Genomic DNA, 27785 nt, shown 5'->3' on the forward strand with positions numbered 1-27785 from the left:
TCTGCAGCTCAATATTGTGCCAGGAAAGGATGTTTTAAATCTTGATTTACATTCTGCTCCCCAGACTGACGTGTCAGCAAAGCCTCATTATGGCCTGAACATTCACTCATCTGTATGGCTGAGCAGTGCTCACCTGAAGCAGCTGCAGCACATGATCTGCTCACTGCCACAGCCAGGGACCCCCTGCCTGCTCCCTGCCACCTTCCTCTGCTCTATGTGGGGCAGAGCCTGCTGGCAGCACGTAGCCCTCTACCCTTTCAGGCCCCGACAGGGCCTGGTTGAACCTTCCCTTATTGAACGGGTCCTAGAAGGAAACAGGAAACTGGGGCCTGGAAGCCCTTTGGGCTTCACTCATCTCAATTGGGAAGGGAGAATTAGATTTCTAAGCAGAAGTTACATCTTCATTAATTTTGGTAGCAAACCAGCATGACAATATCTCCCATCGCAAAACTCACTGGGATATATTCACCCATTCCTTTGTACTTACATGCATATATGCATCTAATTCTTGCGAATATACGGACTAGTTGACAGTCTATGGCTTCGCTTATTGGCAGCACCCCACAGGTTCATACTCTGTGGACAGGATTTGGCAGTTTAGGGGCTGGGCTTGCTGAAAGTGAAGCGCCCTGTGCTTCCTCACGGCATCTGACCTACTTTCTTCTGCCCAGAATGTAATAAAAACAAGAGGCTCATGTAATGATGGGATTGATTTTTCTGTCCATCTAGGTAAGTAAATTGCTGGCATCACAAGTTATCTGTGGCTAAAAGCTGTGACATTGATCTATTAGGCTGTGCCCTATGACCTTCAGTAAGTGACATCCCTGCCTTCCTGTACGCAGCTGTAAAGGGAACTAATGTGCCCTCAGGCGTTCTCTGAGACCTATCTTTTCCTTCATAGTGAAAGGTTTGGAAATCCCAGGCAGAGGCACCTTAGTAATGATATTTATCATGTTGGTATTCGTGATGTGGCAGCTCTAAGCCACCATCCGCGTGCTCCAGAGCTGGCCTTTGGCCAAGGGCACCAACCACTATCGTGTGCTTCTTCCCTAGGCAGCTGTGGTTGCTCTGTGTCACGTTTGTGGGGAGCAGAAAGCACTGATCTATGCTTGTCCTAAAGCCTAAGGCAGGGGTAGCCGCACTGCTGCAGTTTGTCACACTGGGAGCAGCTGCCCAAAACGGATGGATCTCACGGTGCTCCCAAGGCAGGCGGTGGAGCAGTAGCAGGGCAATCGGCTGGTCCTTTTTCACTCCTGCTGAGTCACTGGCTTCTTAATGGTTCATAAGCTGCCAGATTCATTAGCTGCTGTAAAAGAGCTAATTGCACACATGGAAGAAAAGCAGTGAATGATGATAATGAAGCTAAGGTTCATGCTTAACTACCTAGGTTCCTATCAGTGAGGTGTGCATATATCTAAAGGCAGCGTGTATTATTCAGATTAAAGATCTGTGCTGTTTGTAGTATGGACCTTTGTGTTTTGTGTCAGCAACATCTGCCTGATTTAGTGCTATAAATTTCCCTTGTTAAAGAGCTATAAAGAGCTGGTGAAGTAGAAGAGTGTGTGCAGCGACAGGTCCCTGTCTCACATGTGCTGCACACTGACATTACATTAACTGAATATCAGTGCATACTGAGCTACAACAAAGTGTGTGAACTGCATTGCCTGGGCATGACTCTGAGATGCTGTCAGGTGTAACTGGCATCCTTATGGGTCTTCTTCCTCTCCCATCCACCTGTACCATTCGTTACAATGGTGGCTGATTATGCACCATTCTCCTACTTCTCATAGCACATCTCTCGTGGCTTACAGTTTCTTAATCTCTTAGTTGTGAAGACGCTTAGTTTGAAGAAGTGTAATAATCTAAATGTTAAACATGCAGACTAAAAAAAGAAATGAGAACATGCAATTCGTTTTAAATGTAAAATTGATGTAGGTGAATTTGGCTTATGACTGGATTATCAGCGACAATCACTTGTGAATAAATCTTGAGCTTGACTGCTGGGAAATAATTTGCCAGTGCCTGTCAGAAGAAACAGGGGTCAATTTTGACCATTTTAATGGAATACTCCACTGGGGCGCATGGGGTGAACGTTTTGAAAAAGATCTGCGGGTAGCAGAGGAGGAGACAGAGAGGGAAAAACCTTCAGCAATGGGCAAAGATCATCCCCTAACATACGCTATAGAGGAAACGCGCTGTTTCTTTCAAACATAACAGCTTTGTGACACTCGGTGGCGGAGGAGCTGACACAGTGTCACTTTTAGTAGTAAGTGTGAGACAGGCGTCTGCTCTGGGGGGAAGGTGGTGTGGTCAATGGGAGAACCTTCTGTCACAGAGAGGTTTTTCAGAGGTAAATTTAACCAGTGTCAAATAACCATCTGAGAGGTGTTGGGTTTTGCAGTATTAGGCATTTTGAATGTGGGAATGAGCAACCAAAGCACCTGGTCCCAGTGCTGTGGAGCTGGGTGGCTGGAAGCAGTCAGCAGGTGAATCTGCTGCTTTCCTGCCTGCACATGCTGGGCCAGTTTGGCTTTTCATTGAGGTGCTGGAGCTGAACACATGCACTAGTGAGGAGAACTGGAAGGCAAAGCTAAGTTAAAAATGGGGCCTGGCTCTGCAGGACACTGCATCTGGCAGAGGGGCACAGTGTTGTTGACAAAGCAGGGCCCGCTCTATTTATATCTGCAGTAAGGCTCTAATCGTGAAAGGACGCTATAATGTGTCCCGAATCCCAGATGAAACACTGCAAATGTTGCTTTTAAGGAAAAAAATGGTAATAACATCCCCTTGAAATCCCAAGGAAATGTGTGTGACGGACTTCTTGAGAGCAGTATCAAAGGAATGAAAGAGGAGTTAGAGTGTGCAGGGAGTTATTACAGTGAGGAGTTTTGAATTGGCTTCCATCTTTGCTTTTAAGCTTATTTTTTTTCTTCTAAATATCTCTTTAAAAATAACACTTAATGAGAAGGAAAATGTTTTGCTGCCACTGAGCCCTACAAGCAGTGTAGTTTTACCCAACCTTACCTCTCTTGGGAGCATAAATCCTTTGCATGCCAGGCACCTCTGCTGCCAGCCCCCCTGGTGGGTGAGGCTTACAGGGGATTCTGATTTGGTTGGTTGGTTGTGGTGTTTTGTTGTTGTTTTTTATTTGGGCTTTGGGGTTTTTGGGGGGGCAATTAGGAAATAAGACAACCATTCACTCAAAATGCCATCTTTTATTTCATCGCATCATGTATTATTTGACCACCTTTAGCTAACTGGTTCCTTTATTGAGTGGAGAAGGTGCAAAATTGGGTCCCCTGTGTAGGCAACACCTGGGAGGTTTCTCAAACACCAGCCCAGGGCTCTGGCTGCACAGAGCAGCTCTGATGCTGTGTGGTGCAGTGGTACCACTGCCCCATTCCTGCTTGTGGGACCTTGGCCACAGCCCCCACCCCACCCCTGGTCCAACAAAACCTGTGTGTCTGATGCATTTTATTGAACTATTCCCACTCAGTGTTGGCATTACTGGTTTATGTTTTTATCTGCTCACGCTAGATTAGAGCGGTCTGCTATACTCATTTAGTTAATTTGCTAATAACAAGATATTGTGAAAATCCCCACTTGACAGAAGAAGATGTGGGCAATGATGATCGTATAGGAACATAATTATTTGTATTAACCGGATCATTCAGAAGAGCGAGGGAGCAAATTATAAAGCTTAGTTTATCTGTTCAATTTCAAAAGAAATCTGTAATCTCAAATGTTTTAATTGTGGAATTTGGTTTCCTGAATGATGGATGATTGTGTTCCCCCTTTGCCCTTGGAGCTTTGTTCGGACCATTTGCAGATCTGACTGCACTGTTGGCACTCATCAGATAACTGTTATTATTAACAATGCACAGATGTATTGGCAATTGCTTTTAGTAGTCAGGCCAGCTGGAAAGAGTATGAAAGAACTTATTAAAGACGTATTCCGGTGTGGGTTAGAAGATGAAAAGGAAAAGAAATTATGGTTTATCTGTGTAATTAAAGGCACGCTCTGCAGAGGAAAACAAGCAAAGCATACTTAGCATATGCACTGTTTTTGAAGGCACACCACTTTATCTAAATGAGATACATAGAAGCAGGAAAGCCACATTTTTACCTTCCTTTTGTCCTTTAGATGCCCGTTGCGAATATAAACGGGCAGGTGCATTTGTATTATTTATGTTAAAAGAAGATTAAGGTTGTAAGGACAAGCACCTTGAAAGTAGGACACAGCAGAATTAACATTGCTTATGCAGTCCCTGTGTTGGCCAAGCAATCTGTTTCTATTACATTTCTGCGTGAGCAAATTGCATGAGCGGAGCGGGCAGGCCTGGCCACGGTTAGCCCCGTGCCGGGGGCTTCCACCAGCTCTTCTCGCACAGCTGCACACCGCTGCCCATGGGGCACCAGGGAGGTGGCAGCCACCACTTGTGGGCAGCAACCAGAGCCCCGGGGGGGACATCCTTCCCCTGCTGCACAAGTGCCCAGCATCCCTTGTGCTCCCATGCAGACAACTTTGGTCCTGGAGGTGTTCACCTCAAAGCCCTCAGGCTTTCTCCTAGCAAACCACCCTGCCTGCTTGCTCTTAATGAAGCCACATTGCATTGCCGCCGTTCTGATTTCCCGTTGTTGATGGTGCTGCTTTTAATTGGTTAGCATTTCTCAGCTCATCAGGAAGGATAATTAAAATAAAATCCTGCCCTCTGTGCTCCTCGCCCACCCTCCATCATAGCAATGTTAGCTGGTGTTTTAGTCTGAAGAACAGTGATGGCAGGATTTACTCCCCGTGAAATGTTTGCGGGCTGGTTGTTAAGCATTGCATTATTCAAAACACATTAAATTGGTCTGAATGAGAAGGAAACGTGTCTCAATCATCAAACTGATGGACATTAACGGTTTTCTGCCATGAGTTTGTTAAATTTGAGCTAGATTTAGCTACTATGTGCTTAAGTCCTGTTCTGCAAGGAAGGCTGTGGACAGGAAACTGGCAAGGAGTAGGAGGCATAAATTCAAGATAACCACAGCCTGGGCTGAAAGCCTTATATAAATCCTTGGGATTTCCAGACTTCAGAGCAATACAGTAAGCATTACTGCCTTCTATCGACCAAGCAGAAAAGTGTAACTGGCAGTGCCAGAAAGCAATGCTTAAAGAGTCTTGAGGTGGCTTTAACATCTGCGGGTGGTTTAAATCCCTCTGGAGGGGATGAGGATGAGGGAAGCAATGCATTTCTTTGCTTTTCCAGCTTCAAAGAGCCTGTGTGCTGAGCTGGAGGCTGTCAGCATTGGCTCAGTCTCAAAACAAGGAAACATGAAAAAACACAGGTAATATGTACATGGCACACAAGCAGTTAATTAACTCCTAACATCTGCATCTGAGATCTTTTAGGGGAGTGTGAAGCTGAATTTGTAAAGTTTGATTATTGATTAAGAAGGGATTTTTTGATTGCTCTCATTTGAGCATCATCGTAAGGTCTTCTTCATCTCCTGTATCATCAACTTTCCACCACTGCTGTCAAAAGCAAAGCTTTGCCCTGTTGGGAATTTTCAGTAAGCAAATGTTGGTGTTTCCTAAATCTGGCTGAGCCCAAAAGCCAGTGCTGAGGATTCATGTGCAAAGGAGAGGCTTCCTTTACCAACACCGGCCATGCTGGGTCAAGCAGCCTCCCTCTGTCTGACAGAATGCTTACAGACCCCTGCAGAAGGACAGCTGGGGACACATTTTTGTTCTGCTGACCTGACCACCTTTCACCTCCCTCCTTTCCTCTCTCCCAGAGATCAAAAATTGCCGTCTACGAGAAAATGTGGTCTTACATGAAGTCAGCCGAGCCCTCCGTGTTCACCAAAACCACGGCAGACGGGGTGGCGAGGGTGCGCAAGTCCAAGGGGAAGTTCGCCTTCCTGCTGGAGTCGACCATGAACGAGTACATCGAGCAGCGCAAGCCCTGCGACACCATGAAAGTTGGAGGGAACCTGGATTCCAAGGGCTACGGGGTAGCCACCCCCAAAGGCTCAGCATTAAGGTGGGTGGAATAATATAACAATATCCATGTTGTTATAGTATTCCACCTACCCTGATGTATTGTGTTGTCATTTTCTTTCTTGTGGATTTTGAGGTAACTTTTTAAAGTTTAAAAATCTTCAATATTCCATGGAGTTAAATAAGACGGTAAATTACGGTTTCGTTTATTTAATGCATCCATTTACTTTTTTTTTTTTTTTAGTGCTCTCTTCGTGTTGTCCTTTCTGATTGTTTGTTGCTGTTTTAATTTTACAGTTCGATGGCTTTTTCAATTTAAATGGTAAAAGCCGAGTTAACCTGCCATACGTGACGAATGTTAACTGCATGATGTGGTGTTCTTGTTACTTTTTTTCTCAAAGACGATTTCCCCATCCCGCACACTTCAGTTCTGAGCAAATGTTATCCTCCATGCCACCTTCCAATATTTAACCCTGTATTTGCTGTACAAACATTTTTATAGCTCCACGTTCTGTGAAATTTTAGCCAATTTGTCCTCTTGTGCTCCTTTTTTTATACGTTACGATTTCCTGAGCATTTGTGCATTTTTCTTACAAGTTATGTTTTATCGTTTCAAGAAATGCTGTTAACCTGGCAGTATTAAAACTGAATGAGCAAGGCCTCTTGGACAAATTGAAAAACAAATGGTGGTACGACAAAGGAGAGTGCGGCAGCGGGGGAGGTGACTCCAAGGTCAGCCTCAATGTCACCACAATCGGGTACCTTAGTGGAGAGTAATCGGCAAGGCTGTTATTGTGCTCGCCAAGGAAAAAAACGCAGATCAAAACCATCCGAATTGTTGCGATGGGGGGAAAAAAAAAAACAACGCCATTTGCTTGCCCAGTAGCTCTTGTAAAGAAACAGCGATGTTTAACGGTGGCAGCAGTTTCTGGTCAAGCCTGCAAACCTCACTGAACTAACAGATAGCAAGCCTTGTGCTGGTGGGACCAGGCCATAACCAGCCGCTGCTTCCAGTCCTGTGCACAGGGCTTCACTCCTCCGTGGCATAGCTGAGGCTTAGACTTACTTCCGAGTGTAACCTGGACCACAGGGGATGGCTCCCTTCCCCCAAACTCTGCTGGGGCTGGTCCCCAGCCTGGGGCTCTGGTGGCCAGACTGCAGGTACAGGCTGCTATCCTAAGCTGCCTGGTCTCAGAGCTGAGCTGCTTCTTGTGCTGTAGGGAGGCTGCTGGCCCAGCGTGGGGTCACAAGGTAAGAGCTCAGCAATGACCACAACAATGGCAGTAGCTAGAGCAGACTGGGTATTATCTGCCATCTCAGTACAGGAATTACTGAGGAATTTGATTTCAATTACGTTGCTCTGCTGAAAACTTAAGCAATGATGGGAATCGTCCATTAGTGGTAAGATATTAGCAATAACAGCAACGTATAAGGAACTAGAGCTTGCAGTGTGTGAAGCTGAAGCAAGAGATGTTGTTTGCAGCAGTGAAGGGCGCTGAAATGATGCAGTGAAGTGGAAATTAATCTTAATGAAAGGTTTGGGTAGTTGAGCCCAGAGTCACCTGTGTATGACAGCGACCAGCCTCCTGCACACAGGAGCACTGCACTTGTGTTTGCTGTGCTTTTAAAATACAGATTAAAATCCTAGCTTCAGAAGCATCAGTGCAACATGTCCATTGGCAAACATGGGCTGAGGCCTCTCCCTACGCCAGGCAGCCTGTGCCCAAGCCACACTCCTTGAGCTGCTCAAAGGAGATCCTGTACTGAAGGAGCTAACTGGTGTGCATCTCGCATCCTGGCTTGTTCAGTGCCTGTGTTTGCAGTGCTCAGCAGCAGCCTGCAGAGCTCTCACATGCTTTTTAGCTCTGTGGCTCATCCTTCACACGTTTTTATATAATGGTAGACTTGCTGGTATATTAAATGTTTAATATTCTCCTGGGATCCAGCACTGCGTTGTCTAATACTGCCTTCATGGAAGCAAACCTTTCGTACGAGGCAGCATCAATGAACTTCACTGCTTTGAGTTCATTGAATTAAAACCAGGCAACTAATGCTTGCAGCCCTGAGGAAGTTGAAGAGGATTTCAGAAATGATCATAATTAGAGCAGGGTCATTCTTCTATTCTTGCTTGTGCTGAAGAACCTTGTAAAAGAGCAGTGCCACCTATTAGCAAGCTCTGGCCTTGCTCAGTGGATGCTGAGAGGTACGCCAGGACAGGGGAGCAAACATGACAGGCAGGCAGAGTAGGGTGACTTGTTATTTTTGGAGATGTAGTAAATCAAAAAGGGCTTTTTTTTTTCAATAAAATCTCTTTGAGGCAGCATTCTGCAGGCATTTAATCCTGCAGGCTCAGGCTGCGCAGCACTTGGACAGGCGGACAGACAGACAAATGCCTTCCTGGCAGCGTACACTGGCATCCTCAGCAATGCCAGCCCCTCCTCTGTCCTCCCACCTGAGCCTGGCTTACCCTCATGCTGTCATCCCAGCTACACAGCTAATTGTACCAACATGGCTTTATTAATAGGGGATCCCATGGGAGTCACTTTGGTGCTGTGCTTTTTTCCTTTTTCCCTTGGAGGAGGAGATACTGAAGGGGACTGAATGAAGGAGGCAAAACCTGGGAGGACGGAGTGAATGACGGAGGTGATATCTGGGGATGAATGAATGGCAGCACCTGGGGGTCAGAGTCACTGCTCAGGGCGGGTGGTGGATGGCCACTGGAGGCGACCACATGGGGCCCATTGCTTGCTTGGGGCAGCTTTCTCTACCGGCAAAGCTGACAGAGCCCTTCTCTCAGCTTAGTCAGTAGAGACCTGGGCTTGGGGAGCAGCTGCCTGAGCAGGCCATTGGCCCTGCCTGCCTCCAGCATGGTCTTGAGCTCTAGCTTGTGTTGACAGCCAGAGCAAGTATGTACTTGTTTGCCTGTGCCAGTGCCCATTGCTATCCCATGGAGTTCCCTCCCATGCGCATCCTCCCTGTGGTTCATCATACAAGTACTACACTGTGCTGCAGGATTCTGAGCTGTAATTGTGAGTTTACCTCTTGTTACCGCATGTTCCTGGCCACTGTAAAGTTACCCAGTGACTCCAAGTGTCAACAGGATTTTGAGTCCTATGGTGGGAATCAGAGAAGGCTCTAAATGGCCTTTCTGGAAGTGTTTAAATCTGCTCCATGACACACATGTGGTGGGCACTGCACTGCAGGGGCTGCCCTGGGAGGGGCTTCCACAGTCAGTGCTGGGCTCCCTCTGTGCACAGTGGATGTGTGATGCATGTTAACACATGTGGGGTGACTGACTTGCCCGTTACAGGCATCTTGTACCTGCATCAATGTTTGTTCACTTTGCTCTCTTAAATGAGTGTGAATTCAGGTTCATCCACTGGATTTGTGGCAAAATTGCATCGTATTTTCAACCTCTTATGCATGTCAGCTGTGTTCACAGTTGCGACAGGATGCAGAATAGCAGTTATAAAACAAATGTGTTCCAGGAAATATGTTACAACCTATTACCAGATTGGAAACTAATTATTTTGTTTATTATACAATCCTATCATCTTGTAGCTGAGTGATGGCTGAATAGGAATTTAACGAGAAATAGACGAAAACAGGATGTAGGCAGCAGCAGCAGGATGAGCGACTTAAGGGAAACTAATTATTCAGTTGCATAGGAACAATTTTCTGCTAAGATTAATTTCTATAGTTCGGCAGTTGAAACATTTCTTAGATTCTCATACTTTCATGGTAACGCTGAATGACAACCAGCATAGAAGGAAATTGTCTGAACGTAGCGTTTTACCAGCTTCACATGCCAGGAGTCCTTCCTAATTATTCGACTTAATTTGTTTAATGTATTCTTTTTTAGGCTGATATCTCTTTTGGAGTGCATCTGTGAAATGGTACTTGATGCAACGCTGCTTCATTTTTTGGTCATTCCCTTTTAATCAGGAGATTACTTCTGCGGAGAGCTAGTTGAGTCCTGCCCTCGGAGCCTCTCATCATAAAGCGCTGCATTTCCCAGCCCTTCTGAGACGAGAGCGGGGCCATTAGTAGATGGGATTCATTCCCCCGTTTCTCGCTGCTGTTTTGCTTTGATACATTTGCAGCACAGCAGTTAGCATTTGTGGCATCATTTTTTAAGTAGCATATTTTTAGAAGAAATCTGCTAGGCATCGTTTTAGATGATACCTGACATCTAAAGAGCGCCACTGCCAAACGTGCGGTGCTTTATAGCGAACGTTTGGGTTAATGGTGATCTTAAAAAGATGCAGCACAATTTATTTGAGCAATTTGTTGGAAATTACATTCAGCGGCATGAATTTACTTGCCACTCATTCTGTAGGCCTGGGTTATGATCTGGAAAAAAGATGGAATGGCTGGTGAGAGCCAGCGGTGGTGGCATGGAGATCATTCCCACTTGAAGCTGGGAAAGTAATGTGAAATTATTGCATTATACAAATGAGTGACAAAGCAAAGTAGTACTTTAATAAGATAATAATGCTTTTGGATGGAGATATCAAAATATGTGCTTAATTGACAGGTCTTATAGCGTGTTAGGAAGTAAAACTGTGTATGTTTTATATCAATAATGAAGTCTTAGTGCTTTAAGAGTTCATTGGAGCATCTTGTTTAGAGCATTGCCAAGAAGGGCAGGGAGTCTGCCTTGTTTGCAGAAACATCCGTGCTGCTGTGGAGCTCATGGAAGGTGTTTTACTGGGACTGACACTTGAAGTCAGGAGGACCGAGGGCAAGCAGGTCACCCAAGCTGGAAGGAGCTGGTGGGCTCAGGGCCGGCATCTGGGGATCGGAAACCTTCTGTTTTGTCTGTATAACCTTTAGGAAAACTGCCGTGGGGAGTTACTTTGCTCCCTTGACAAGGAAATGTGCTCGTGCAGCTCTGACTGCGGTGGAGCAACCACACGTTCTGCTTCACAGCCACAAGAAGCCTCAGCAGAAGGCTTGTGAGTCATGCATTTGTTTTGATAATACCTGTGGTGCTTAAGAGTTGTTGTTTGCCATGAATTTCTTGCATGAGTCATTTATCCTGCATTGCAAGCACCAGTGTGGGGAGAATTGAGGCAGGGCTCCTTGGGCCTGGAGAAAGGAAAGGGGAAAGCAGCAGCTCCAAGCAGAGCTCCCAGGGCAGGAGCAGGTCTCGTGCTCTGAACGCCTGCATTCAGCTCCGCACTCGGTTCTTCCCTCACCAGTGATAATGATTGTCACATAAAATACAAAGGGAAAAAATAAATGCTTCTCTTCTTCTTCTTCAAAGTAATTCTAACCTTCCAGCACTGAGCTCGCATGGAGGCAGGCACTCTGCGCATGCCAGCACTGTAACTGTGCGTTGCACACCTCTGGTTCATGCCACCAACACAGCTGTCCCGCGGTGCCTGCATGCCTTCGAACCGAGCTGCAGGAGCTGCAGCAGGAGCTGCAGAAGAAGCCATCCCAGGAGGAAAGTAGTTCATAGAAGACGGGGGAGAAAGTGGCTATGTCTAGAGGCAAGAGAAGGAAAAGGTGAGGGGGTAGCCTGCACGCAAGGTAAGTCAAGTCTCTTGCTCATATCCCGTCAGGCTAGGAAGGATGCAAGTAAGGTCAGGAAGGCCCCACGTTGCTGTGTCAGGTGTTGTTGGCTGTAGCATGGCATGAAAGCCCCAATGCCCTGCTGCTGCCCCTGAATGGCAGCAGTGCTGCCTGCACTGTCCCCACAGCTGTGTCTCGAGTCTCAGGCACTGCTACAAATGAACTACAGTGACTTGTTACGGCTTGCATTTCCTAATCCAATATGCACGTATTATTGCATTAGCACTTGGCACTTCTATTAAATTATGATCCTGTTAGTACAGAGTTTAATTTATTTGAGCTACGTTTATGAAACATATAAATATACTTTCCTAGAGACAGTTGCTGCTGCCAAACACAGACAGCATACCCTCTGCAGAGCAGAGGAAGCTGCAAGATCAGGTGGTAACACGTCTGGCTCTGTACAGGTGTGTTCAGCATGGCTGTAGGTGGTGTGATGATGGTTCCCGACAGTCACGCTCCTCTTCCACTTTGAAGCAAATACAGCAACAACCAAGACCTGGTTTTAAAATGAACATCTAATGCCTGCATGGATATTCCCACAGGTTCCATGAGGATGCAATGGGTGCTCCATTGTGCCTATAAAAATAGTAAGGAAGATCTCTTGAAGTGACCAAAAGAACACTCTTTATGGAAAATTGTAGAGAGCAAACTTCTGTTAATGCAGCTTCTAAATACTCATTGGGAACTGTGGCAAAACATCCCCTGGGAGATCATTTGCATAGCTTTCACATGGTCACTGTGCAGCCTGCATTCAGCGCCCATCTCAGAGCTCTCCTTGCAGGCAGCTGCTGTCTGAGCAGAGGGAAGAGCCGCCAGGCCACAGATGCCCTCTGCGTCGAAGCAGTCCTCGCAGGCTGCTGTACCACATCAAAATGGCAGCACGAGGCACTGCCTGCACACGCCTTCTGGCTCTGATGAAACTGCTTTGCATCCTCATTCATTTCGTGACACCTTTCAATACTGAGAGGCAGAAAACAGGCAAACCGTGCTGTGCCCTCCCTGACATCTCAAGTCAGCGACAGCCACCGGGGACACCGTTCTCCAGCCCCACCAGCAAGGGAAACACATCTGGTTGTAGCACTGAGAGCAAGAGTGAGAAAAAACCCTTCTGCTGGAGGATTTAATGCTGTGACTGATGCCTCTGAGCACAACGCCAGCCATCAGTGTGCAGCGTATTTCTTAGGTGGCTGGGGATGTATGGGGCTTGAGCCGCCTACTTTTAATCTTCTGGTTTTGAAGGCTCTTTGTCTTTTCAAACAAGACAGCTTTCTCTTCTGTCCCATCCTCTGCCCAGCCATAAAGGATTCCAGTCCCTAAGATGTTATGAACTATGTAAAGGAATGTTGGAGGTCTAAAGTGATGGCAGAGTACAACCCAGTGTTCGTTTCTTAAAAGCAACAACAACAAAGACACGCCTGGTGCTTTTTTAATGAATAGTCAGTGCTCAGTGTGAAATGCAGAAGGTCACTTATTGAGGCAAAACATAAATAGGAATAGTGAATGGCCGTGTTTTCAGGGATTTGCTCATGCCTGCTTCAGGTGCCCTGCAACTGCGGGCTTTAAACATTCACAGGGAGTTTTAATATTGAATCCATTTCCAGCCTAAATCTTCCTCATCCCTTACATGCGGATGCAGAGCAAAACATGAAACTGTGGCACAGAGATGCTGCTAAATCGGTAAATTATGACAGACCATATCTTGAGAGAGAGCTGATCTAGGGAAGAGCAGAAAGCTTGGGCAATACATTCACCCTCCGGTTTCCTACCTAGTCAGAAATTATTTCAGTAATAAGATTTGACAAAAAGTCCTTTCAGTAGTTACAGATCAGGCTAGGATTTATAGAGCTTGGGGGGATAAAGTGTCTTATTTGATTTAGACGGGTCTTTAACCTCGAGCAATGCCCTCTAGAGAACAGTGCTGGATTTGGTGTCTCTTCCTGGATTCTTTCTGTCTTTCTATTTTAATGATGTTAGTGAGATTTGTGTGGTGCACTGTCAGGTTGAGCAGAGTGCTGGGGTTGATGCCTGCCTCCGCCAGTGCCCCTTGCCCAGCTCGGTGTCTGGGTGCTGGTGATGTCAGTAACTCCAGCGGTGCTTCAGCCAGTGAGTACAGCTGCGGCCTGAAGAAACAAGCAGAATTTGTGCAGCAGGTGTTGGAGAGCTCTAAATATGTCAGATTCCTAAATTAAAGGGATTAGGAAAGAAAGAACACAGATTAAAAGCAAAACCAGTCGAATGAGCACTTTACAATGTGCTCATGGAGACCTGGTGCAGTGTGGGATCTCTCCTCCTTCACGTCACTGAGATTTGCACAGGAGGCAAAGGCCCCTCAAGAAATCTGCATTTTGTGTTGCTCAACAAGGCATTAGCACCAACTGAGGATGTCATTCTTCATTAATCTTGCTGTCTTCAGAAGGACAGATTTGCCAGAAACCTCCTGTGTCTTTTTGTTGCTCGGATCCCACAGACTGGCCATAAACCTGGCCTCACCAGATGTATTACACCGGATTTACAGCTGGTCTGCGCCCATACACTGTAATGCAGCTGCGGCCCAGGGGTGCCCTTGGCTGTGATGTTGCCTACCCCACATGGCCAGGGCCAGGGTTGTGAGAACATGAACAGCTTGCTTGTAAATGCCACATCCCTAATGTGCATGCATGCTTCCACAGGACTTCTCCACTCGGAGTTTGTTGGCATCTGGAATGAAAAATAAAAGGACCTTCTGTGGACTATTCGGGATTTCATGCTGTGGGAGATGTGGTACTGAGGACACTTGGAACTGCATCTTCAGGCACTCAACCAGACTTGTTTGCAGTAGACAGACTCCAGTCGGCCATGCGCACTGTGCATCTGTAGCCATCTACCCGGGGAGGAGGATCCCCATTGCAACTGGCCCCTGATTTCCTATCCTCAGCACTGAGCTCTTGTTCAGCCTTGGTGGCAGATGCAAACATCCCTTCCAGTGGTCTTGGGGACACAGGAGCTCCCAAGCTGCCCACTGGGGCACCTGCAGCAGGCTGGGCCTGAAGGCCCTGCCACAGCTCAACCCCTGCTGCTATGAGCCCCAGCCAGGCCAGAGGCAGGAAAAGGATGCTCTCCAAACCAGAGGACCTCTCACTGGTGGTGTTGTTCTGCTCTCCCTTCAGCTTGTGGGTCAGTTCACTCTCTGCTCCCCAAAATGCTACTTCTGGACTCTCAAGATGCTGCAAGCAACAGTGCGGAGACAAAACTGTGTACGCTGCACACAGATAATCTATAAAACACCAGGAGATGGCTGGTAGTGGGTGAAGGAACAGCTGCAGATTGAAGTTTGTAAAAGCCGGGTGGTGAGAACCCAATGCTGGGGACACTTGGTGTGGCCCTAATGGAGCCATGTTGGCTTCTTTGTGGTGCTCTTTTCTGAGCAATTGCATCTAAAACTGCTAGATTAATTATAAGCAGTGTTTCATCTGGTTTGAAGGGAGAGGTGTGCTGTCTGCAGTGTTCATTTGCTGTCCTTGGCAATGATCATTTGGGGATATAACATTTATATTACATCAGTTAGAGCATAGAATGGGATATGAATTATCCAAAGCTGTTCCAGTCACCACTTAAACCTTTATTGATTGCAAGTAATAAGCATAACTGCAATGTTGCAAAGAATTTGTGCCACACAGGCACCAGTTACCCACAGTTGGTGAGCATCTGGGGTTAGTGGGTGAGGTGTTTCAGTCACACCTGAGCTTTGCTCTTGAAGCACCCAGCCATGGTCACCATGGTTCCTTCCTGCAAAATGAGGCTTTCCTGGCAAGGCTGGCAATGGAGATGCTCTTCTCATAAATTAACAGCACCTTTTCCAAGAAGAACCTCGGCCTCAGTGGTTGTTCAGCAGCACAACGGCACATCATCGCAGAGGGCAGGAATGGGAAGCTGAGCAATGGAAGTGCCAGCCTGCTGGTGTTGCCAGCCATCTGAGGGGCTTCACTGCCGTGTGCTCCTGCAGCAGGCAGAGTGATGACACTGGATAACATCTGGTGCTGAGCATCTGCTTTCTATCAGTGAAGGTAAAGCCACAGAAGTGAATGTAAGAGGTCATTAATCAAATTAAAAACCTGTTAAGGTTTCTAATTTGTGAAGCCCGCGAGTTTTACCTGCTAAAATTTGGGTCTGATAAAGAATTGTTCCTTTGATGATTCATTTACTTTTCTTCAAAGTCATTCTGGTGAGAAAGAAAAAAATCACCATGCCAAAGCCCTTCTTAACAGTACAAAAATGACTGCAACTAACCTGAAATGGTACTGAGGCACTGCAGCAAGAGCCGGGCAAGTTGTCATGAAGAGAAGGGAAAAGAGAGGCAGGCTTCTGTCTCAAAGCAATTTCCATATTCATGCCATGGAAAAATAATCAGATAACAAAGCGGAAACACAATAGAAGCTCTGCAATTTGCACATAGCAACTCTTTCTTCAGAGGGATGATCGCACCTGTAAGCGTGGGGAACATACCCAGGCTGGAAGCTGTGCCTGTGCCAGGAGGGGACAAGGAGGTGCCGCAGCAATTCCAGCATTTAGGGGGGAAGTAGCCAGGATTTTGAGATGGAACCAGAAGCCCAAGGGACACAGACCAAGGGGTGGTTTCAATGAGTGAAAGTACAGTGCCCTTCAGAAATCACACCACCAGCATCGTCCTGTGCCCCAGGCAGGCAGCAGCACTGGGAGAAGCAGGATTTGGGGCTGGCATCCCAAGCCAGGAGGGGCTGAAACATGCAGAAAGGATCCTGGGGGCTGAGCCCCTCATAGCCCAGGGGGAAGAGCCAGTAGGTGTGTATGGGAAACTGGTAATCACAGCCTGAACCTCTGATTAATCAGCTGAGGCAAGTGTCGGGTCAGCTGAGGGAGCACAGGTGAGAGTAATTTAGCTGTGCTCCCATAGAGGAGGTGTGACTCCACCTCCTCTAGACCTCATTTAAGGGCTGATCATCACTAAGGCAGCACCTTTTGGAGATTGCTCCCTGATGGAGATTGCCTTGGCATTTCCCAGTGAAGGCATCCGTATTGGTGAGTTTTTTCTCATAAATAACCATTTGAATATCTGTCCCATCCTTGTTACCATCTTAGTATCATTCTACCATACAGGGTGCCTCAGTGGCACCCGGCCTGTGGGAACAGACTGGCACTTCTTGTTTTCTGGCTGTAAGGGGTGGGTGCTCACACCAACAACCAGGAGCAGGGAAACCAAACTGCTAATAGGTCAGTAAGAACCTTCTCTGTCCCGGGTGTAAAATAGTGTTTGCAGCAGACTCTTAGAAAAAGTGAAGACTGTGAGAACATTGGGCACCAATCTTCTTTAATGGTATGACTCCCTTAAATACATCAACCGTGACAAATGGCTTAATTTGCCAATGTGGCACTGTTGTTCAGCACTGAGCTACTGGTACCAATTACCCTTGACTCAAGACTTCCAGTCCTACATAGATATAAACAACCAAACTCTCAGTGGCATCTGGGAAAGCCCAGCAGCCCCGACCTCGCATGGTTACACTGTGCTCAGCCAAATCTTGTTGTGAAAAAAACACGCAATCGAACAACATTCTTCTGTTGTGATGAGGAAGAAAACCACAGCAAGTCTGTGCCCTGAGTACTATCCCACACCATAGAATGCTGCCAGCCTGATCCTGCGCGCTACAGCTCCCTTTGCTGGGAGTACAGAGCAGAGAGAGCATGAGCTTTCAACCCCCAAAAACTTCACTTTGATAAAAACAGCCAAACTAATCAGCAGCTGGCTGGGAAACCACATGGGGAAGATGAAAAAGAATCCCATCATAAATTAAAGGCAGAGGAAAGGCAGATGAATCCACCAGGGAAAGGGCTGAGGACCTCACAGAGCATCCCGTACAGCCCCAGAACAGTGACCTAATTAAAGAAGCAGCTGAAAAGCACAATGTTATCCCAGGGAAAAGATGAAGAACTGTCTTTTGAGGGAGGCTCAAGAACAGTGCAGGGGATCCCATGAGTCACCTGTGCTGTGCTTGGATGCAGCATTCCTCAAGCAAGTGGTGCCAGGGCAAGCTATGAAAAGACACCTATCTGTGGCAAGCATGGAAAAACCCTCCTGTACCTTCAGTACCAGGCAAAAGCCCAAATCTGCCCCCAAATCCCAGTTCTTTCCAGTGCATGTGGAGGGCTCTTGCTCCAGGTGGGTACCCACCATCCCACACACTCAGTGCTGGAGCCAGGGGAGCCACACGCCCAGCAGGGGCCATGACCAGCAAAGGCAAATTCCTCTCTGTTTGGTTAAGATAATTTTAGCTTACATTTTTTTTTAACATAACTTTTTTTTTTAGCAGTTGCGTGTGCACAATTAACTGCAATCTTGGCTTTAAGAAAAATAATAAAGCGCCCTAATTAGCATGTTAAGCCTTCTCATTTCCCAATACTGTATAATGTTGTGAAAGCTAATTTATAATGTATTGGATGTTATGCAAATTCTCTGTGTTCCGTAAGGGGTTTATAAAGGCATGCAAATTAAAAATAGTGTTTGGAATGGGACTGGGGGGAGGGGGAAAGTTGCACAGTAGAATATGCAGAGTAGCGAGAAAGGTGTTTATAACCTTCTCCCTGTTGTTTGTGTATTCTCAGCTGCACAATGGTTTTCCGAGCAGGGAGATGCATTGCATAAAATCTCTCCAAATTGGATCATTTTTAAATGAAATCTCGAATGAAAGAGCCATCCTCCAAGCAGTCAGCCACCCGCTCACTGCTTGCAGTGCGAGGTGATGCTGCCTGGGGTGGCTGGGACCAGCAGTCCCCACACAGTGGTACAACGTCGACAAGGATAAAAGCTGACGGCCCAATGCGGGCACATGAACCCAGTCTTCCCTCAGCCACAAAGGTGTTTGGAGCAGGTCTGCATGCCCCGATGCGGGGGCTGGGGCTTGCTGTCTGTTAGTGCCATTGAGGTGCCGCTGGACCAGGCCCGCCACCACCACAGAGCTACTGCCAACACTGGGGCTGGGCAACGGGGCAATTGGGCTCGTTTTGTTTCTCCTACCCTCATTTAACAGTGAGTGCCGATTACTCAAAGCGATATGGGCAGGACCTGGTAATATAGCGTTGCTGTAGCATTAACTTAAGGGGATGATCCAGTTGCCTGCAGTGTAAATACTTTGTGGCCAGGAACCCTGCTTTATCGCTTTGTATAGTTTTAAAGTAGTTTAAAGCTTGAATAACATAAAATAACATAATATAATGTTATTTATGTTATTTCCCACGTGAAGAACTCCTGTAAACCTTGCAGTATTGAAACTCAGTGAACAAGGCATCTTAGACAAGCTGAAAAACAAATGGTGGTACGATAAGGGTGAATGTGGAGCCAAGGACTCCGGAAGTAAGGTCAGTCGCTGAAGGTCTTTTCGTACTGATTAGCAATCACATTTTGACCCACTGTTTGTGTATACAGAGAATGACTTTCAAAAGTTGCTATTTGCATTTCGAAGGTTGAAAGAAAAGAATAGGAAAAAAAAAATGGTTAAGTCTCCGAAAATGACCGCAGTTTTTTTCTTACATGCAGTAACAGACTTTAGTTGTAAGTATGTTTTGCTATTCAATGTTTTGCTGCAAAGACATGGAAGGAGAATGCCCCAAAGCACGCGGAGCCGCCACCCTCATTTGAACTGAATTCCCAGTCAGTGTGCTTTACTCAGGCCAGCATCTTTTTCCTTATTGTTATTTTCAGTTCGATTGAAACACCTGCATTTTGTTTCAGAATTGTAACATAGATCCCTTAGAGGTCAGTCTGCAAAACAGTCACATGCTTGTGGAGGGTGGATGAGTTCAGGACAGACCCCTGGTGAGGAAGAAGCGCCCTTCCTGCCCTATTTCCCACTTCAAAATGTGTTTAGCTGAATTTTTTTGAGCTGTTTCTGGCAACGTCTGCCATTCCAATTCCACCTGGACCCATTTTGCTGCTGCATGGCTGCTGCCAGCCGCATGCCCAGCCCCGTGGGACACCACATGGGCAGGTCCAGCTGCATCAGCCATGATGGGTTTGCAGCAAACACTCATTTTGGTTTAAGCCACATTAGGATTCCATTCTTTGGGTTGTTTTTTTTTTAATGCCTATATAGCCACTATAACAACATTGATGTGCTGTGCTTGTTGGAGTGAAGGATGCTTTCAAAGACACCTCTAGGAGTTGTCCCTCTGACATCAGCACAGATCCCCAGGTGCCCTTGCAAGTACTCACTGTAACTGCTCCCCCAAAAACGCTTCCAGTTTGGAGGCTTCTCCCCATATCAGGACCCGTTCAGCATTCCAACCCAACCAGCAAAGCCCTGCCCTGGTTTCAGCCGGGCTGAGGGCTGCTCAGGGTACAGCCCTAGAGCTGCTCTGGGAGATGAAGGGAGTCTGAGCACAGTCCCCGCAGCAACTGCCAAGAGACAGAAATGAGCGATAACTTCAGATCTCAATGCAGGCTGTTTGCTAAAATGCATCTGTCTATCTACACTGCCTGTGAAACACAGACACATACAAGGTACATCCTCCTTTATTCTGAGTACATGCAAGGTTGGATGCCCCTGGAGATAGCCACACACCGAGATCTGTCTGGGCACACCTGGGCTCACTTTGCCTCTCAGCTCAGGCGTGAACCAGCAGCATCTCCCATGTGCAGCAGCAAAAGGGTTGTATTCTTGCTTAATTCCATCACAAAATCCTGTTTTTTAAAATGAAAGCCTTCTCCCCCCGCTCCTTCATCTGCCATGTCCTGGAGGGACGCAAATCCCAGGCAGCATATTTTGTGCTGCAGTGATGTTTTCTGCTCCCTGCAGTTTCTCTTAGCTTAGGGCTCTCCTGCTGACCTTAACCCAGCTGACCATCTTCCTAGGGTTGTTTTTTTGTTTGTTTCTTTGTTTTTGTTTGTTTTAAAAACTGATGGGGAAAAAAAAAAAAAAAGAGTAGAAAAGTTTAGCAGTATCTGTATCACTAATTTTTTCTACATTCACCAAAGCCGGGAGTCTAGTGGCTTCAGTTTTTCTGTTTACTTTCATAACACAAGAACCTGCTACTTTATGTAGCCCTGGCCTGTCCGCTAGAGCTCCCCAAAGGTGCCCTGGCCTCCAGTTTTGCCCTGAGGCGGTGAAGGCCTGGGGAAGCCAATGGTAAAAATTCCATTGACTTTCACACGGCTGAGGTTTTGCTTGGCAACCAACTGGCATGGGACAGAGCAGCTCCTGCTGCCATCCCTGTCCCACGGAGCCAGCGGCACCAATAGGGTCACACAGTGTGACTGCAGCGGGTAAGGCTGTTGGGTCGTGTGGGGGTTGGGGGGATTTGGACTTGGTTGTAAAGTTGGTACCATGTGTGGTCGTTGTTAGGACTGAGTGCAAAGTAACCTGCTTTCTGTCTGCCTTTTTCTCACAGCAAAACTAACGGCATGGTTCATTTCTCTTAGGACAAGACCAGTGCTCTGAGCCTGAGCAATGTGGCTGGGGTTTTCTATATTCTTGTCGGAGGCCTCGGGCTCGCCATGATGGTGGCTTTAATCGAGTTTTGTTACAAGTCTCGGGCAGAGTCCAAGCGAATGAAACTCACCAAGAACACTCAAAACTTTAAACCCGCTCCCACCACCAATACCCAGAATTACGCTACGTACAGAGAAGGCTACAACGTGTATGGCACAGAAAGCGTGAAAATCTAGGGGTACGAGTAAGGTCCAGTCAACTCGAAATCCTCTTCTTTAACTTCTGTGTGTTCTGTGGGGATTTAAGTGAGCTTTTCCCTGCACAGGAGCAGGCTGCTCCGGGGTCTCCAGGCTGCAGCGAGGATACATCTCCCCAGCAATCTGTGGCTCACTCAGCCCACATCTTTTGTTAAGGAACAGCTGCACGGGCACCCAGGGAGATGCATCCCAGGGGTAGGAATGCCCCAGGCACACAGTGCTGCGTTGTGCTGTGTGCAAGGAAGCAACACAAGGGGCTTCCCCCCTCTGGGCATTGTCAGCTCCATGCCGCCTCCTTCCCCGTGCCTGTTGGTTTGTTGCTGTCTCATGAGGTCTTCTCAGAGGAGAAAAATGAAGTCTTGTTTTTGTTACAGATCCTCACTCTGACAGCGTGCAGGAGGAGAAGCAGCAGAGAATGTGGCTACTTCATGGATTCGGACCACCTGAGCCAGTCGCACTCTAGCCGAGGTGTCAGGTGTGACACGCATTGATGATGGTGCAATGAACTTTTAAATAGGAAAAACTGATTTTTTTCCTTCAGTGCCTTATGGAAGACTCTGAGACTCACAACAATGCAAACCATCACTGAAATATTCTTGCTTTGCTTGAAAAAAAAGAAAAAGAAAAAAAAAAAAAGTGAGAAGAGAAGGAAAGAGAAGAATGGAAAAGAAAGGAATAGGAAGGAAAAGGGAAGAAAAGGAAAGAAAAGGGAAGAAAAGAGAAAAAGAAGAGAGAAGGGAAAAGGAAAAGGGGAACAAAAGAAAAGAGAGGAAAAGAGAAAAGAAGAAACGGAGATGAAAGAAAGTGGAGAAAAAGCAAAGGAAAGGACTGGTAACAAGATCTTAGTATTGGGGAAAAAAAAATCTTGTAAAAAAAAATCAGTGCAACAAAAGCCATTCTTTGATACCACTGCACAGAAACTGAACTCGAGTCCTGAGCGCACGCGGCCGCGGTGTGGTGCTGGCAGCTGTGGATGCGCGGCTCCCACAGCATCGCACCCAGCCTGGCCCCAGCACGGCTCCCCGGGACCGAGCGCCGGCGTTTCTGAGCCGCTCTCAGCTGTCCGGCTCATTGGAGCTATTCTGTATATCAGCGAAGAACACCTGAAGAAAAGAAAATGTGCATTAAATACAGCTAAGGTCACTGACTGTGAATCTGTAAATCCAAGAGAAAGCAATCTGTGGAACTGCATGTCCTGCTTCCAGACCAGTAAATTCATTTCCTTGACAAGGTAGCTAAGTGCAGGCAGAAATATTGTATTCCTTTGTTTTTCTATCATCGGGCATACCTACAGGTGCTTTATTAAAACAATATTGGGTGGCTTTAAACAAAACAAAACAAAAAGCGACGCGCTGTTTAGGTTCAGACCATATATCTCTTTTCTTGCTGTGCATTTGCATTTTAATTCAGTGTTGAATATCAAGCAACAAAGCAAGAGAAGCGCAGGTTAGTTCTTCCCAGGCCTGCTTCTGCCTCGCACCGGGCTCCTCCCAGCTAGCAGTGTGCTCAGCTAAATGCTTCTCAACAACAGTTTCAAACCAGAGTAGGGAACAGCCCCCTCCCCGAGCGGCCCCGCCGTGCTGGGACACAGCGCAGCCTCCGCCTGGGAACCGCGCAGCAGCATCTTCAAACAAAGCAACGAAATAAAGGGTTGAACATCATTAAATACCAATAAGAACAAAAAGGTGAGACGCGTTGTCAGTCACGCGGGAAACGTGCGGTGAGATATCTGCGTACTAATTACCTCTAATACGGCAAGGCGTACTATTCTGTAGTTCACTATAGGATTTTTGTTTCGTCGGTAACACACGGCGCAAAGAAGCTCATTTAAACCAGTCTGACCCGTAGGCGTTTAGTTTGCTGATGATAGATTCGAACTTTTAATAGGATTTAAACAACGACAAACACAAAGAAAAAAACAAAAGACTGTATGGGCAAAGTCTCGCTACAAATACGTATTTCCAACCGAGTGTAATATAACGACCATTTTAAAGGCTCATCATTTATCGATCCAGTTTTTTAACGGGCGATCAGACCACAACGTTTGCTTTGGGTTTGGGTTCTTTTTCTCAAGCGCTCCTCCCTCGGGTTCAAAACAGGCGTTTTTTTTTCTTCAAAGCTGTATAAAAATGTATGTTTATCAAATCCATTTGTACCGAGCGGAGGCTTCACACCAGTGAAGGCAGTTTGGGAAACGGTTCGATATTTTTCTAAACTTGCATGTAAAGCTACAACAAAACGTGGTGATTGCTTACAAACCCCAGCTGCCAACTCCAAGCTATGGGAAGTTGGGCGGTCGTCTGACGACGCTGTTCCGATTTATTCTTTTCCTTTGTTTTGGGGTCTCCTGGGTTCTTTCCTTTTCGTTGTCTTTTGGGATTTTATTTTTTTTCTGTTCTTTCTCTTTTTTTGTTTTAATTTGTAATTTAAGTTTCCTATTTTCAGTCATTGAAACTGCACTTCAGTGAGCAGAAAAATTGCCAAGCAAACTAATGGCTGTAAAAGCATAAACTGCATGTGTGGGCATCAATTACTGAGCCTCATTTTAATGAGGTGTTGTACAAAGAGTTTTAATACATTTTGTAAATAAAACTGTAAAGAAAAACAACAAAAAAAAACAAACAAACAAACAACAAAACCACAAAGAGTTTGCTGATGTTTTCTCCAAGGAGAGGCGCACCCACTGTGGTCACAGAGCTCTGCTCTGAATTGGGATGCCCACCGTCTGTTCCATTCAGGGAAAGGCTTTTGGGGCTTAAATGGAGCACAGCGCTTCGGGGAAATAAATTGGAATTTGGGGTTTGGCATCCTGAAAACAAACGGCGTTGCCCAGAGAGCTGTGGGTGCCCATGCCTGGAGGTGCCCAGGGCTGGGCTGGGTGGGTTCTGGGCAGCCTGAGCTGGGGGGCAGCAGGGGGGGCTGTAAGGTCCCTCCAACCCAAGCCATGCTGTCATTCTCTTGGCATGGGGCTGAGCTGGGGCAGTGCAAAGCCCACAGGGATGGCAGGGAGAGCCATCTACAGATGAGACAAAGACTGAGCCCACCGGCATGTGGTGACAGCACCATGCAGGCATTGCTCAGCACTAACAGAGGACAAAGCCTTGGGTTGGCTGGGCTGCTGCCCTCAGCCCCTGCAGCCGTGTCCCCCAGCAACAAGCACAGCCAGAGCTCTGCACTGCAGTGGCACAGCCCCACAGTGGCTGCTGAGGGCCGGTGCAGAGCATCGTGACTTGTTCTTTTTTAAAAAAAAAATAAAATACTTATTTGTGGTTATTAAAATAATAACAATAATTCACAGTTATTAAAATAAAATTACAAAATTTCCCTGGTGCTCATATTCATTGCCTCAGTCTGGAAAAAAAATTGATTCTATTTTGCAGGCAGCAAGACATAAACAAGCTCTGGATAATGATAGCTCTATTCAATTAAACTAAGGGATTTAAGTACAGTGATAACGTTTTCATGGGTATAATAAATTTCCAAGTACTGTTAATTCAGACCATGCCCATCCACAACTGCTGCTGGGGACAAAATCTCCTGCAGCTGCTGTTGTCCGCACCCAGCCCTGCCTCCTGCCTGGGCAGCCTCTGCAAGGCCCTCATCACCCGCAGTGAAAAACCCCTCACGTCTAACATAAATTTCCACTCTTTTAGTTTAAAACTGCCCAGTGCCACCCTCTGTTTATGCAGCCCAGGACACTGTTGGCCTTTTGGGCTGCAAGTGCACATTGCTGGTTCATGTCCAGCATTTCTCCACAGGGCTGCTGGCAAGTTCTCCTCCCTGTCTGTACGCGTATTTGAGATTGCCCTGACTTAAGAGCAGCACCTCATTGAGCCTTGTTAGGCACAACAATGTGATCCTACCTTTCAAGTTTGTCTGTGTCCCTCTGGATGGCATCCCTTCCTTCTGTCACATCAGCTGCACCACTCAGCTTGGTGTCATCAGCAAACTTGCTGAGGGTGCACTTGATCCCACTGTCCACGTCACGTATAAAGATGCTGAAGAGCACTGGTCCCAGTACAGACCCTGGGGGACACCACCTGTCACCAACCTCCAGCTGGACATAGAGACATTGCCCACAACCCTCTGGCTGTGACCTCGCTCACCGAAGCCCAAGAGGCCAAGGCCCTGCTCCTGCCCTGCTCTTCTTAGCCATGTGTAAGAAGAGATCTGAAGCAGTGATGGGGCTGAGGTGTTGTGCTGCTGGCAGCTGGGGTGGGGCTGCATTGAGCCTGCAGGCCCTTGGGGCCATGTTGCAGAGCTACAAGGCTGAATCGGAGCCGAACTGCTGAGCTTAGTTAGGCCCTGGTGTGGCCCTGGGGGAGCACAGCTGCCATTGGATTTGCTGCAGGCCCAGGCTGTGCTTTATTATAGTATCCAGCAGTGTGGAAGCAGCTGCTGAACCCGGTGTTAAATGAGCAAAGGCCAAGGGAAGAAGCTCTGGGAAAGGCCCTGGAGGCACAAGGCATGGTGGGGGCACAGGGCTGCGGGCAGCACAGAGCTGGACCTCCATGGCAAGGATGGGGTAGGACCTATAAAGCCTTTAAATGCGCACCATCCGTGTTAGATAACGTCGTGCATACAAATAAAGCAAACTGACCTGTTAACGCATGTGAGGCAGCAGTAAACAAGGTTCTAAAGCAGAACTAAGGTCTGATGCCACGCACAGACCGCACTACACAGCTACAGGGGGGGGGGAGCTGCAGCCGGCGCTCACCGCCCGCCCTACAACAGCCGCGTGTTCCAGGCCAGCAGCACGGGGACGGACGGCGGCCGCTTGTCCCCACGAGCGCTGAGGCTGAGAGGCTCCGCGGTTCTTCGGAGCAACACTGACATGCAGCGGCCAGCGGGGCTGGGAACCCCGCTCTCACCCGCGGCTCCAGCAGCAGGCAGGCAGCCCCTGCAGGGCAGCTGAATTCCAGAGAACGGGCTGATTACCGGAAACATACAGAATTAACGTAAGGGCCGTGCTTTGAGCTGAGGCAAATAAATATTAATGGTATTTATGTAATATTGTCCCGTCCTTTAAACACGGGGAGTTCGCCATCTTCTGCCACCCCTTCCTCTGCCATTTATCGGACTAAGGGGAGAGCAATGAGGAAGCGCTACAGCTGTGACGGGACCTGTAGAGAATCACCGCCTTGAGCACAGCATACACAATTAACTGGCTGTGAAGGTTTTGATGTGCATTTCCTCGTGAGCTTTTAACATAAAAGGACACACGGAGCACCAAGGGTTGAACAGAACAAAGTGAGCTTCCCAGGCAAACCATTAACATCCGTGTATTGACAGGGATGCATTGCCCACACCTGCCTGCGGGCAAAGGGCAGTGGCAGGGCAGATCAGTAAGGACTGATATGATGCACGAACTTGAGTTTGGATCACCGTCTGTTTCAGGAGAGGGTCAGTAGCCCACGGGGATGGCCACTGCTAAGCACAGGTAGGCAGAACTAAGGCACAGAGGGAGCATGGCAGCACTAATACCAACCAAAGCACTCCCACAAGTAGAACACATCTTCTGCTTGTCAGTCTAAAAGCGTAACCTTGAAAATCACAATCAGCCTTTCCTGTTAGAGACCAGAGAGGTGAGGACACAGACTGACTTACGCAGGCCGTAAGGGGCTGCCAATATAGGCAGGGCAGTTATTGAGGGAATACATGGCTCCTGCGGGAAGCTCTACCTACAAGAAACCTTCAGTCTCCATTACAATTCACCTTATAAATCTTACGAATCCCCTGCTCCTTTGAGAGTCTTAAACTGGCAGGACTTAGTTCATTTGAATAATTATTCAAATGAACTATGTACCTGAACTGCTGCTCCAGGCCAAAGACGCTCAGCCTCTTTAAACAGCAAACAGGGCATTTGGGCAAGACGGTGGAGACAGGCCTCCAAAGAGTCCAAGCTCTCACAGACCTTCCCAGCGGCACACGAAGCAATAAAGCGACCACACGCACACAATGATTTACGACCCATTGAGAAAACTATCGTTTATTTAGAAAAAAGGTTACACTGGTAGAATTCAGCAGATAAAAAAATTTGGTTTTTTTGTGTTTTTTTTTCTGTTTTTTTTTTTTGTTTTTTTTTTTTTTCCTTTCTTTAAAAATGTCATTGTGAAACTTTTCAGACTAAAGTGTAGCGATAAAAAGCTTCCTGTAGCTGTAATTGAAATTTCATCGTTGGTTTTGTTTTACTGTTTGAAGAGAGCATTTCCAATTCATCTAAAAACAACATGACAAACAAAAGGTGTGGCGAGGGACAACTGAGCACAGGTTTTGGTTGGGATGGAGGGATCGGGGTTTGTTCTTTATTAGGTTTTTTTCTTGTTTCTCTTTTTTAAACAAGCCAACGTTGTACACAGAATATACAAATAATCCCTAAGCATCGCATGAAAACAGTGCTCCCGCTTCGTTCGCTCTTTTGTGTGTGTGAATATTGTTTTTTCCTTCTTCTTTCCTAAGTCACCGGTATTAAAAACAGGCCAAGTAATAAATAAAAACTGAGTTTAAATGAGGTAAATTCCA

At 46.9% G+C, this 27785-nt stretch overlaps 1 protein-coding gene across 3 annotated transcripts in view; it reads left to right on the top strand.

The window, feature by feature from the left end:
• GRIA3 (glutamate ionotropic receptor AMPA type subunit 3) overlaps positions 1–23859 on the top strand; it is a 139694-nt gene extending 115835 nt beyond the window's left edge. Inside the window, exons 13-16 of one of the 3 annotated variants that reach the window (XR_011903529.1) lie at positions 5782–6029; positions 6604–6718; positions 18823–18937; positions 20997–21244. Coding sequence is in view for 2 of the 3 variants with exons in the window: in XM_072336381.1 (XP_072192482.1) it covers positions 5782–6029; positions 18823–18937; positions 20997–21242 (609 nt within the window). In the remaining variant the exon portion in view is untranslated. Of the gene's footprint in view, positions 1–5781; positions 6030–6603; positions 6719–18822; positions 18938–20996; positions 21245–21637 lie in introns of those variants that run through there. The other 2 variants (XM_072336381.1, XM_072336380.1) reach the window with 2 other exon arrangements.
• The last annotated feature ends 3926 nt before the right edge of the window (positions 23860–27785 follow it).

Source organism: Excalfactoria chinensis, chromosome 4 (assembly GCF_039878825.1).
Source record: "Excalfactoria chinensis isolate bCotChi1 chromosome 4, bCotChi1.hap2, whole genome shotgun sequence".
In the NCBI taxonomy this organism is placed as follows: domain Eukaryota; kingdom Metazoa; phylum Chordata; class Aves; order Galliformes; family Phasianidae; genus Excalfactoria; species Excalfactoria chinensis.